Consider the following 14,074-nt stretch of genomic DNA (forward strand, 5'->3'; position numbering starts at 1 on the left):
CTAAACGCACATAAGCAAAATTAATACAGTCATCGCTCCTTTATGGCGGTTAATCGGTTCCAAACCAGACCGTGATAAGTGAATTTCCGCCAATTAGGGAATAAAAGACCTCTTTATAACCTTCCAAATACAGCTTTAAACATTATTAGAGCCCTCTAGACATGAAATAACACCCCTATAGTCACCTTTACACACTCGTATTACACAATATAGTAAGATATCATTTTAAAAATAATTAAAATAAAACATAACACAGACTCACACGTGTTCACATTGGAAGAGTTTCTTGTTGTTCCTTTGTTATTTGTGGTCCTTCCTGCGGTGGATATTGTCTTGTCAATGTAACATTACTGACCCCTAGTGACCAGTGTAGAATACTACACATCACCACAGTGTCTTTGAATGCATATTTTAGTTCATTTAATCATTTTTATGCTTGAAAATGCTTAATTTAGGCAACAAAGTACATAACATTTGCTTAAATATCAATGCTTTTTTACTATTAATATATTAATAGGCCGTAGTCAACCACGGAACAGCAATGATTTATTAATGAATATCCAAAAAACCGTGATAGGATGAAGCCGCAAAATTTGAAGCGCAAAATGGCGAGGGACGACTGTATACATTTAAAAAAAATTTTTTACATACTTTTTACTGGACTCAATATCGAGATTGTGAGCTTCAACAATTACATGAGTTGTTGCGCTTGCAGGTGTAACTGTTAGCAGTTAGCTTAGCTTAAGGTTAACGTGTGTCTCACCCAAACACACGAAAAACACACACTTTTTTTTGGACAACTCCTCTGCTAGACTCGGTATCGGGATTGTTGAACAACTGAGATCATTTGTTGTCAATATGCTAGCAGATAACTTAGCTTGCCCTACGAGTAACCCAATTGTGAACGGCTAGCGGCACATTTAAATAGGATCTGCTTCTTCCTCCTCATTTTCGGACGTGTGATGTTCCTCAATGTAACTTGCTAAGAATCTACGAGACAAATAAACCACGACCCAAGCTAAAAACACAACAAAAACAAAGCGTCATCTTAGCATTGCTAAGCTAACTAGCTGTTCTGGTGCTATTTTACTTTATATTTTTTCCCCTTGCTAGATAGCATTCCTGCTTTCATATGCTTGATCAACAACCACCAGCCTGGAGGATTGTGTATGTACGTAGGCAGTAAAGCATTATGGGGGAAAAGTCATCAGTGTTCACTGGGTACTATCTCTACAACACATCTTTAAAAACACACACACAATATTAAGCACAGATATAATCAAGGCAAAAATAAACACTGATCACTTTTGCACTCTGTGCTGTGCAAAGACAAGTTGTCAGCGCTGAAGGGAGCGTGGAATAAATACGCTAAGTCTTTACGGAACTCCGATGCTCTAAGACAGACGGTGCCATATTGTACTTTATTGAGTCACGCGGTATTACAGTATTATCTATGAGCTTCCTAAGTCTTTGGAAAAGTCTGTTTTTTTTTTCTTTAAGTCTCCATAGCGAGCGAGTGTACTTAATGGTCCCTGTTTTTCATTCTGGTTTCTGAGTAGTTGCATTTTTTTTTTTTTTTAATTGTGAAACTGATTTTCAGTGACATATGCAAACGACGTGTGGGTGTTCAAACTCCCTGATTACTTGTGCTTTCACGTTGACATCTGACGCATCGACGAAATGACACCTGGAGGGCTTTATATTGATTCATCGTGCCTTGAAGTGCTTGAGGCAAAGTGGGGGTGCACTACTTGGCTGCAACCAGCAGAGGTGCTGTTGTCTGCTCAGAACAGCACTGCAGCGGAAACAGGTACATTCCGTTCGGATAAAAATCATAAAAAATGTGTCTCACGATAATTACAATAGTGTTTTTATGATTTAAAAAATAAATTAAGTCTATCTGGGCACGTTGTTGACGACTCTCCCTGTCCTGTCTTGGGTTTGTGGGGCGGTGGACCCCTCTGCCTCGTGTTGCTTGTAAGCATGATGGGCATATTGTCAAGAAAAAATATGTTTTAATAATAATAATAATAATAATAATAATAATAATAATAATAATAATAAGACCATCTGAGGGCATACTTAGTATCTAATAGAGAGTAATGTGATTTAATGGCGTGTAAATAAACTATCATAGTCCTCATAGTGTTGTTTTTGTTTGGCTGTCTTTGCTGACTCTCCCTGTCCTTTCTTGGCTTTGTGGGGCAGTCACTGGTCGATGAGTAGTGAACATCAAGCATTTTTTGTTGCTTTATTGTATTAAAACGCTGGCAATACATGCTATTCATTGGACTGGGGCACTGCCCCACCAAGTCCAGGAGATGGTGTATTTTATGTTTAAAGGAGAGTGAGTGAATACATCATCTTTATAGGGAAGTTTTTGGAGTAATTATCTTTAGTCTGTGTTCCTGCCAACTCTCCCTGCCCTTTTTCAGATGTGTGGGGCAGCGAGGCTTCCTGCCGTCAAAGAAAACCACGTGGTGAGTAGCATACACACCAATGAAAAGTTAGTATCTCCAAATATTAGGAGTACTTTCATGTAAAACACAAAGCTTTTACTTTTTACTGTACTTTTGTTGTTTTTCCAGATTAAAACAAACCAAAAAAAATTGTTATCCATCGGGCAATGACGATATTCCATTTTTTTCCCTAAAGCCTTTGGGGAACGATTGATTGCAAATTCCGCCTGGCAACCAGCAACCACGCAAACATGAGATATACCGAGCAATTGTGTTGATCTACATCGCTGCGCCTGCTAGCTAGCTCGCTAAAATTGCATTTCAGTTTTGATGCTTTCTATTGAATCACGACGTCTGTGGTGTGTGTGTGGTTTAGTATATTAGTGTAGGAAGAAAAACAGACAGCAAGAGAGTATATTAGTGTTTCTGGTTTTGTACCTAAGTGGTTGGTGACCCAACCTTCTTTTTTTTTTAAATAGAAATATTCCAGAAGTCTACCAGTGAAATGTCACATTTGTTCTTATTAGTGCCTCAACCCTTTAGTGCTCTTTGCGATGCTAAAACAAAGATGGCGGGAGTGGTCGTCACAACACAATGGCACTATTGCATTTCGATAAAACAATCAAGTTGTTGCTTTTTTTTCTTTTTTTTTTTTGGCACAGTGGACAGGATGATTTGGTGCGACCCTGAAAATGATAGAGGTGTGGACATCCCCTGTTTTTTTCTTGGCTGTGTCATCACATCACCATGCTTGGTACCAGCAGGTCACGTCACGCAGTGTGGCCGCTTCCTCCAGTGGTCCGTGGTGCGTTCACTGGTGCATAAAACAGACTTTTGACGTACATTCAGGAGGTAAAAGTCACTTGTCAGCAACCCTTGTGCTCTCTTGTATCTGTTTTGAAGTCCCGCAGTCAAGAAGTCATCATTGTCCTTCATCTGCTATCATCCACACTGTCATCGTGAAAATGCGTCACATGCCGTTTTTAGCCTCCTCGAACCTGAAATGGTGGATTTTGTGTGGCCTCGGCAGTAGACTTTTACTGGAGCTTTTTTGTCTATGAAGACATAAATACTGAGCGTCTAGTGTCCTAGCCCACACGCACACACATTTTGTAAGCAATGAGTGGCCATGAGGATGGCTGAAAAGAAACTTGGTAGCAGCGGCCATGAGCTGCTTTCCCATCTCACGCAAAAAAACCTCTGGCTTCTCCTCTGGCAAACACAGATGACCGAAATGTAAAAAAAAAAAAAAATGTCAGGGTCCTGCTCGCCTCACACGATGGAGTCTTTAATCTCCGAGCCTAACCGTACCCGAGGCCGGGGGAGTGTGGGCGAGTATTCCACGTGGCTCTCCTTCACGTTGAGAGGCCGCCTGTCGGACGCATCAGAAAAGCTCTTGCTCTCCGGCGATGACTCTCGAGTGGGCGTGCTGCAGATGTAGTTGTCGTTGAGCGTCTGGTAGCCCTTGTGGTCGGAGGTGGAGACGGGGATGGTGTTGCCGTTGAGCGGCAGGCTCTCGGTGGGCTTCCCCACAATCCTTGGCTTCTTCTGCTGCATGTTGGGACACTCGCCTTGCTTCAGCATGGACTTCATGTGGTCGCGGTTCCTGTAGATGACGAACAAGGAGAAGACCACCAAGGAGAAAGCCAGCAGCGCGCACACCACGATTAGCTCGTTCCAGTAGGTCTTGGTGTGGATCTGCTCCGAGCGGGACTCGCCGGGCAGGATCATGGTCTCCACACGTTTGATGTGCGGTGTCCGGGAGTGGCCCATCATGGTGGTGCTTTCCTGGCGAGGCTCTGCCCTGACACAGTAATTAGCTAGCAGCTGGCGGAAGTTCTCCTCCTCAGACCAGCACTCGTACGTCTCCATCTTGTCGCCCTGCGCCACCACCACCAGGCTGCCTTCGGGCGTGGCGTAAAGGAACTGGCTGGCACTGTCGCTGTAGCGCCACTTCCTCTGGGCCAGGTTGGAGCGCAGTTTGCAGGGCAAGACCCGGAAAGTGTTGGCAGGGACCGTAATGAGCTGACAACGGGAACCACCTAGCCCAAAAAATGTATAAAAAACAATAAGTACATGTACTATAAATATGGCTAATTTTGAAAAATGTCCTATAAATATGGCTAAGCTTGAAACGCTTATCCGAGGTCGGGTCGCGGGGGCAGCAGCCTAAGCAGTGAGGCCCAGACTTCCCTCTCCAGGGAGGCATCCTTACCAGATACCCGAGCCACTTCATCTGGCTCCTCTCAATGGGGAGGAGCAGAGGTTCTATTCCAAGTTTCTCCCAGATGACGGTGCTTCTCACCTCATCGCTTACATTAGCCACCCTACGGAGATAATTCATTTCGGCCGCTTGTAACCATGATCTTGTCCTTTCGGTCACTGCTCAAAGCTCATGACAATAGGTGAGTGTAGGAACATAGATCAACCGGTAAATTGAGAGCTTTGCCCGTTGGCTCAGCATCCTCTTCACCACAACGGACCGATGCAGAGTGTGCATCACTGCAGACGCTGCACCATTCCGCCTGTCGATTTTGTGTTCATCCCCGATCTCACCCGGAGATGACACTCCACCCTTTTCCGGGTGAGAACCATGGACTCGGACTCGGAGGTCCTGATTCTCACTCGGCTGCGAACAGATCCAGTGAGAGTAGAAGATCACAGCCCAATGAAGCCAGCAGGACCACATCATCTGAGACTCAATCCTGGAGCCATCAAACCGGATCCCGTCAATGCCCTGGCTGCGCCTAGAAATTCTGTCCATAAAAGTAACGAACAGAATTGGCGACAAAGGGCAGGGCAGGCCTGGCGGAGTCCAACCCTCACTGGAAACAAGTTCAACTTATTTGCCGGCAATGCGGACCAAGCTCTGACACCGATCATACAAGGAGCGAACCGCCTGAATTAGGTGGTCCGGTAGCTCATATTCCCGGAGTACTTCCCAAAGGATTCGTCAAGGACCACGGTCGAATGCCTTCTCCAAGTCCACAAAACACATGCGGACTGGTTGGGCAAACTCCCATGCACCCTCAAGCACCCTGCCGAGAGTGCAGAGCTGGTCCACAGTTCCACGACCAGGACGAAAACCACACTGCTCCTCCTGAATCCGAGATTCAACTATCCGGTAGATCCTCCTCTCCAGAACCCCTGAACAGGAAGGTCGAGGAGTGTGAGCCCACGATAGTTGGAACACACCCTCTCCGGTCCCCCTTCTAAAAAAGGGGGCCCACGACCCCAGTCTGCCAACCCAGAGGCACTGCCCTGATGTCCTCACGGTGCTGCAGAGTCATGTCAACCATGACATCCCCACAGCATCCAGGGCCTTAAGGAACTCTGGGCGGATCTCATCCTCCCCCGGGGCCCTGCCACTGAGGAGCTTTTTGACCACCTCTGCAACCTCAGCCCCAGAGATGGGAGAGCCTTCTGTGGAGTCCCTAACCACTGCTTCCTTATTGGAAGACGTGTCGGTGGGATTGAGGAGGTCTTTGAAGTATTCCTTCCACCGATCCACAACATCTCGAGTCGATGTGAGCAGCACACCATCCCCACCATCCACAGTGTTCATAGTGCACTGCTTGCCCATCCTGAGATGGCGGACGGTGGTCCAGAATCTCATCGAAGCTGTCTGGAAGTCATTCTCCATGGCTTCCCCCAACTCCTCCCACGTCTCAGTTTTTGTCTCGGAGACAGCCAGAGCCGCAAACCGCTTGGCCTGCCGGTACCCGTCAGCTGCCTCTGGAGTCCCATGGACCAAAAAGGCCCGATAGGACTCCTTCTTCATTCAGCTTGACGTTATCCCTCACCGTTGAAAAAATATCCGATTAAAAAAATATATATATTTTTTAGAATTTATGACAATTTTTATGCAGTTTCGTTTATAATTGTGAAAAATAAAGGCATTATTTTGTACAATGTGTTCTTTTAAATGACCGTTGGTAACATGTTAGCCCGTGGTGGTGTTTTTATATTTGTATTATTACACTTGTATTATATGTGTTAAATTTGTTTATTTTGTCGTACAAGTCAATAATAAGTCACCAGTTTCCGTCAACATGCAAATGCCTGGTGTGTAAACTGCGTGTTAGGGAGTTACACTCACGGGCAGCAGTGGGTCGAGCAGATCTGGGGCTGGACAGCGTCCTGTTACAGATGGCTGAAGTGTCAGCCTCCTCCACATCCTGCTGCCAGTGGCTGAGACAAAACATGACAGAGGAAAAAAAAACAAATGTCACAGCTGGAGTGAAGCGACATGTTGTGTGCATATGCTCATCTCTCTTTAATAGGCATTCATTGGGAACATGATCATAGTGGCTACGGCGTGACAGAGGGGCCGATCTTCTTTTTAAACGATATCTTGTGCAAGCTCGGAACATAAAACGGTTTGCCTGGTTTTCATTTGTTGCTTTCAGCGCATCTTGCTTTACAATTTGTTACGGTGACAGTAATGTACCTGTCAGGCGGAGCCATCCTGACGTCACGACAGAGGCGCCCGGTCCAAGCGCAGTAGGGGTCTCTGGACAAGACGCACTCTCCACAGCTCAGGTAATTGGAGCAGTTGGCCACAGGGACCTCCACCAAGCCCGAGTAGGATGACACAAACAACAGACCCTGCGGGTGGGGGTGGGGTGTGTGTGGGGGGGTGAGGGGGGCAGAGAAATATGTTTACCATTTGCATATTTAAAAAAAAATGTAAAAGCACGTATGAACAATTGCATATGACAATAAAGTTAAAAGCATACAGTGGAACTTCAGTTAGCGCATTTTTCAGTTTACGTCGAACATTTTGCCTCGGTTTATGTACATTTCCCAGTTAACGTACAATATGGAGCTCGGCTTATGTCATTAATACACGGCATGAGTCCAAATGTGTTCGTAACATATTTTTAGCACAAAAGCTGCCTGTTAGCAGTCTATTAGCATGGAAACCAGACCCGGAAGTTATTGTTCCACAGCTCCCTCTATGACGTCATCAGTGGTTGGCTCTGTAGTTCTTTTCTAACTAACACAGTTACACCACAAGTCTCTGCTTTTCTTATTGATCGTGGCTGCAAAATAACCCACAATGGAGCCAAAGAAAGTGGCAAGTGCCAGCACTTTGACAAAGAAGGTGAGGAACACTACTGAATTCAAGAAATAACTCATAGCAAAACACCAAAGTGGTGTCTGTGTGCCTCTCGCTGCCTCATAGCTGTCTTTGTCAAAAATCACATCTAAATGATGGTAAAGTGTGCCGGTAAATGTTCATTTATGACTTTCATTTGTCACTTTACGCATTTCAAATAGTTTTCTGCATGTAAAACTACAACTGTGAAACTAGGAAAAAGTGTTTTGTGTTAACATTTTTGGGTATCTGGAACGGGTGAACTGGATTTGCATGACTTCTTATGGAAAAAAATGATTCTGGTTAGAGCACGTTTTGGTTTGAGTTGGACCTTCTGGAATGGATTAATGACGTTAACCGAGGTTCCACTTTACTAAATAGAGCGCAAAATCTGGCCAGATGTGCTTTTGCTTGGTGCCAGCAGGGTAGTTCAATTGCGGTTAAAACACATGGTGGTCAAGCTCGGAGGCTAGTGGCAGCCGTTTTACCATCAACATGGCACACACACACGCTTTCTCTAACACTCACTCGTCCAAGAACAGTCTATCTTAAGGCCGTCCTTACTAGAAATAGATTAAACAAACATTATGTGATTAGGTTGTTTGTCTTTCATAGGTCAGAATACATGGGAACGTCTCTCGTACTTTATTAGAATTATATCATCTTCGATAAGCGTCCATTTTGGCCCTGGGAGAGGCCATTATGTCATAAAGAAAGAAAGGTAATGAAATTGAACCGCAGCTAAAACACCAGAGAGGATCATAAACTCTGCTCCAGATGGTGAAATAACTCTTAAGAAAACTCGACGGGGATGGCCCCCGTGGGGAGAAATGTCTTCAGGCAGCTTGAGCTGTGGTAAATTTAGCTCTTGTGACGTTTTTTTTCTGACTTAAAAGAATGATTAGAATCTAAGAGCACTGAGAAAGAGACTTATGATTTACTCTCTGAGGATCCAGTTCGATGTGCTGAACAGGCTGCGGGTCAGGAAACAGAATCATTTCCTCGATGATGTGCATCTTGTCATTGGCGTTGACGGCCTTGTGGAGCTTGCCGTCATCTGGATAACAACACAGAGCAAAACAGTAAACTTTCATTGATGGTAAGGAAAGACAAGGAGGGCTGCTTTATTTGTTATTATTGTACTGACAATTGTATTAAACTCAACAAAAAGTTACTGCTCGGTAGAAACACAACACTAGTCATGTATTTTTTGATCACCTGTTCCGATAAAGAGCACGTCGTACGCCCGCTCCATGCCCTGGATCTTGTGCACGGCGATCTGTGTGTAGCGCACGCTGCGTTTAAGCAGCAAGGGGGAGCTTCGTATCACACTGTCCATCAGGAAATGGTCCTTGACAAAGTTGAGCACCTTGTCAGGCATGTGCAAAGAAGACTGAATTCCCATTTGCCTGGCATGGTTGGTCACACACTGCGTTGGCGTGGAATAGAGAGAAGATAAATTCAATATATTCTAATGTATACTGCATGCAAGTGTACTGCAAATTGACGAAAGAGGTGGAGAATGCCCCACTCACCGCTCCAGGTCGTGGTTCTGGTGCAGGGTGGTTGTAGGTGAACCACTGCTGAGTCTCCCTGTTGACCTGTCGGTACCGCCCACTGAAGGCTCTCTCCACCTGTGCCATGGTGAAGGCGCACACTGCCGAGCTACCTGATGCTCCTTTATACCTGTCAACACAGTTAAAGGTCCCCTATTACACAAACGTGACTCTTTAATGACGTCCAGCAGTAATATGTGTCCCTAGAGCTCTGTTTATGAACACCAAATGTGATAAAGTGCACAAAAGTGCTTTTTGGAGCCACAGACGCTGTCGTACACTGGCATGGACAGACACAGCTCATTAGCATTCAAGCTGCAGACACACAAAACCAGTGTTCCCAGTATGACTTCCTAAAAGCATTTCAAAATTCCAGCATCAAGGATAGACTTTGGACCATACACTTCCAATGTGCACAGACACACTACACTTGAGTACCACCTAGTGGCTCAAATGTGACATGACAAAGTGATCATAGAATGATAAACTTAATAATATGGTCTAAAAAAAAAAAGGTCAAAATTATCGATTATCGTCGATAATTTATAGCACTATTATCGACCAGCACAATTTGTTATCGTGACAGGCCTAGTAACATTACTGACACCCAGTGACCAGTGTCGAATACTACATACTGTATCATTCACAGCATCTTTGAATGAGTCTTCTGAATGCCATATATACAAGTATGTATTTTAGTTATTTTATCTATTTTTATGCTTGAAAATGCTTAATTTAGGCAAGAAACAGATTGAGTTTGCTTCAATATGCATAATTTTTTACGACCGAAACAACATGATTTATTAATTGATACATTTTTGAAAAGCCGTGATAGTAAAGCGGTGACATTCGAACTGCGAAGTGGTGAGGGACGACTGTGCATCAACCAGCTGCAAAATACTGTCTATATTTCATATAAAGTACATATACAGTACGTGAACTATATGTTTGTCTCTTACCACTGTGATGTGAAGACGCCATAAAAGACGGTGCTCTCCCAGCTGTCTCCCATGGGCTTCAGAACAAACATGTCCTGAAGGATGTTGAAAGGGAAGCCGTCGTCTGGTAGGGAGCACAGGAGCTGGGCCTTCAGGAAAGTGGTCCATTTCTTCTGCAGCACCCGCTCGCCCCCTCTGTCGCCCTGGAAACAAGTATAAATAAGTAAGTCAGGCAAGGACAGTTTTTCTTCCAACATGACCCAGTCAGTGTTTCCCATACATTCATTTATTTGTGGCGGCCTGCCACAAATAATTTTGGACTGCAACAAATAGATTTGGCCGTACAAGTTCGCCTTCAGTCAAACACATGACAGTGGTCCCTAGCTACATCATGGTTCGAATACCACTCCCTCACTCTTGCGATTTTTAATAAATCAATTGATAATCGCTGTTTTGTGGTTGAATACGAACTACTATTAGTAAAAAATGCATATTTAAATAAACTGTACTTATTCTTAGCCTAAATTAAGCATTTTCAATCATAATATGGCTAAATGAACCAACTAAATGAACTAAAAATACAAACACAAGGCAGAAGAAGCATTGTAATTGTGACTGTAGTACTGTATTCTACATTGACCACTAGGTGTCAGTAATTGTTCAGTGAGACAGGCACAAGACTCGTCACTAAGTTTCCCTAGGGAACACATTTACTGTGACACTGCTCCAGTAGGAGTTTTATTTACGTCTTAAATGGCTTATTTACTCTTATTTTGTCTACTATATTGGGTAATACGAATGCGCTGTCCAGAAAAAAACAACAGGGAAGTGCAAACGTGTGAGTTTATGTTGTCTTATTTATGTCTAATGTGTCATATTTTCTCTGATTATATCTACGATATTGGGTAATACAAATGTAAAGGTGACTATATGAGTGTTATTTCATGTCTTGACGGGTCCAATAATGTTAAAAATCGTATTTATAAGATTGTAAACAGGTTTTCTATGGCATAACCATGAAAATATCACATTTATATTCACTTATTGTCGGGTCTGGAACCAATTAACCGCGATAAAAGAGGGAGGACTGTACAATGGGACCATTATTAGATATTACACACATTATCTTTGTTTTGTCTTTTATAAAACTAAACTAAAATGTTGATGTTTTCTTCAGTTAGGTTAGCATACATTTATGGCCTACAATGGATTGTTTTTGGCATCTTTAATGCACAATGATAAAACTTTGAACACTATGTACAATTGTTAAAATACACTTAAAGAAGATTAGATTATGTGGGGTTTTAATGGCAGAGTCCCTTTTTGAGTTCAAAGCTCCAGTTGCCTCTTAACGGAGACAGCATTGCACAACCGTAAACAAAGCTTGGATATTAATTACTGCTTTGGGATCCCGCCTCACTTCTCCCCCAAGATTTAATGGAGACTGAGAATCTCCACATAAACACTTATCAGACAACCTTGCTGTGGACTGGTAATCATCAAAAAGTCTGCTGGGCAAAAAAAACCACAAAAGAGGAACCAAAACACCCTAATCTCAAGACAACTTGCAGAAGCAGCAGCATTACAGCTTCCATAACCCTGAACTCCCTTACAAGAGGGCAGGGAGTGAAGAAGCAGAGCTGACACGATGCACAAAAAACTATAAAACTGTGAGCTCTTAAATATGAACAGTCTTCTTAGGTGAATGAAGCCTTGTGGGACTGCTGCAGGCCTGGGAGCCAATTAGAGGGCAGTAGTAGCCCAGCTACCAAAATGAGATGGGCACATTCTTGCTCTCTCAGCTGTCCACTGCTGTTGTTGCTGAGTACTTAAGCTTTGCATGCCGCAGCTCACCCCGCAAATACAAAATATGCAACATTACTGCACCTCTCATGTCATATTTACATGAAAACACCCTTTTTACCTTTTACTAAAAATCTCACAGAGCTGCAAGAATGGCTGAAAACATTGTAATACACACGGTATGCCAATAGATGGCAGGTGTGTCAAACTCACACTCAAAGCTGACTTTAGGACACGGTCCAAACCAACCTACCCTGCCAACTCCCGACAACTGTGTATCCTTATTATTTATCCAGGTATTTTCAACACTTGTATATTTTTTTTCATATTGAAATATTAAAAACCTTCTTGTCTTTTTAACCAACAAAGCACAAGTCCAGGCGCTCATGGAGTAACAGCAGGGATGGCCAATCACACATTAGCAAAAAGCAGAACCAATCTACTTGTATTAGCTTATGGGAGGTCTAAAGGGAAAGGGCAGCCATTTTCTGCTTGGTCCTAGTGCTTCATGTGTTTCCATTCAATATAGCATCAAATTGTTTAAAACCCAAGGGGACTCTAGCTGCCTTTTGAAAAAGTACACGGGACATGTCTGCCCTTTCCGCTCTCCATATTCCGTCCGTGTGTAGAGATGTGCGAGAATTGAATGAGTCGTTCAAAACACGTGAGTTTCTTATAGAATTGTTACTCGTCTCTGTTAGCATGTTCACTTACTCACCCCTGCTACGGCTAGCTAAATTAAAAATGTCAGGGCGTGGTTAAATGCTGGACAAGTCGGGGAAGGGTATGGAACCTGTGTGGAACACATTTGGTGATTTTGACGGGTAACTCAAGTGAATAGAGTACCCGATTCACAACTTTTTGCGCATGTGCGAGACCTCTTAGGGGCGGATCTAGCTTTTTTGAAAAGGGGGAGTGTGCGCTGGAAATGGAGTGGTTGGTATGGGGGTCCTCCCCCAGAAAATTTTTTAAAATCAGACCTCATTTCCTGCAAGCTGGTGATATCTGAGTTTAAGCCAAAACATTCTATTTATAAAATTACCGGTACTAGGAGAAACCCATTTTAGCTCAATTTCCTGAAATATTTTCCAATTTGAAGCAGCTGTAAATTGCGAGGATTTGAGTATAATTTTATGTCACTGGGGATCGCTTTTCTGGTTCATTTTCATTTTCATATTTTGCACCTCCACCTGAATAGCCATGTACAGCACACGTTCAATGTCCAATGTAAATTATCAGCCTGACAGTGGGTGAGAAAGCATGCGTCTCGGTTGCATTCTGGCATATGTGTCCACCACCAGTTGACTGACTGTGGCCTGGGGTGATCTGTCTTGGTACTAGTAGCAGTACTAATAAATCAACGTGTACCGGTTTAGACATACATGTACCTTCACTGGGACTGGGTGACTGGAATCCAGGCTGGTTTATCATTTTATTAGCTTTTATTGTGGCAAAAAAAATCGTAGGTGCCTCAAAACGTGGGGGTGTACACCCACCACACCCCCCTCTAAATCCACGCCTGCCTCTGATGGGTGACTCAAGTGAATCAAGTACCCAACAGAAACCAAGGTTCCACTGTATTCTGCTCATGCACTCTGTGACAGGTGACTCGAGTGACCACAGTAGCCGATCCACAACTTGTGCATGTCCGAGGTACTACGATTCACAACTTGTTGCGCATGTGCGAGTTCTGTGATGAGTGACTTGAGTGAATTAATTCCCATATGAAAACCAAGGTCCCACTGTGTTTATTTGGTATGCGATCAATACCAAAATTTGTAGTGTAGCACAACACTGCGCCCTAGTGGAGACATACGGCACTGCCATTCAAACGACCCACAATGGATGCAGGGCATGACCAGTGTAGCACATGCAGATAAATTAACTTATTAACCAACATTCAGGTAGTGTCTAACTGCTGACAACAACAAACAATGAAGTTTCTGTCGCATATTAACATTCACGTATATCAAAACGACCAATCAAAACACGTGTCATGATGTATTGTTTTTTATTTTGGCTGCTCAAAATGTCTCCCAATCTTTTGCGTCAATCTCAAGCTCTAGTGCGTAATCTACACCACCCTTCAGTGTGCACTCCTGAATAAACACAGGAAAGAGTGAGCAGGCGGGAGGAAGGGAGGAGGACATATTGGATAGGACAACAAGTCAGAAGCAGAATGACTTGGCAAAGCAGAGCAAAACAGTAGTAAGAACA

The 14,074-nt window shown here is 43.6% G+C and overlaps 1 protein-coding gene across 2 annotated transcripts in view; it reads right to left on the reverse strand.

Annotated features, from left to right (window-relative positions):
• Positions 1 to 2,919: 2,919 nt before the first annotated feature.
• Positions 2,920 to 14,074, reverse strand: part of sema4bb (sema domain, immunoglobulin domain (Ig), transmembrane domain (TM) and short cytoplasmic domain, (semaphorin) 4Bb) — a 71,096-nt gene continuing 59,941 nt past the window's right edge. For both annotated transcript variants that reach the window (XM_054770216.1, XM_054770215.1), the window contains exons 9-15: positions 10,076 to 10,257; positions 9,096 to 9,246; positions 8,779 to 8,989; positions 8,502 to 8,617; positions 6,910 to 7,067; positions 6,559 to 6,650; positions 2,920 to 4,501 (exon numbers count right to left, since the gene is read on the reverse strand). In XM_054770216.1, the coding sequence (XP_054626191.1) occupies positions 3,732 to 4,501; positions 6,559 to 6,650; positions 6,910 to 7,067; positions 8,502 to 8,617; positions 8,779 to 8,989; positions 9,096 to 9,246; positions 10,076 to 10,257 (1,680 nt within the window). In that variant the 3' untranslated portion in view covers positions 2,920 to 3,731. The remainder of the gene's footprint in view (positions 4,502 to 6,558; positions 6,651 to 6,909; positions 7,068 to 8,501; positions 8,618 to 8,778; positions 8,990 to 9,095; positions 9,247 to 10,075; positions 10,258 to 14,074) is intronic.

This window comes from Dunckerocampus dactyliophorus, chromosome 3 (assembly GCF_027744805.1).
Source record: "Dunckerocampus dactyliophorus isolate RoL2022-P2 chromosome 3, RoL_Ddac_1.1, whole genome shotgun sequence".
Classification (NCBI taxonomy): domain Eukaryota; kingdom Metazoa; phylum Chordata; class Actinopteri; order Syngnathiformes; family Syngnathidae; genus Dunckerocampus; species Dunckerocampus dactyliophorus.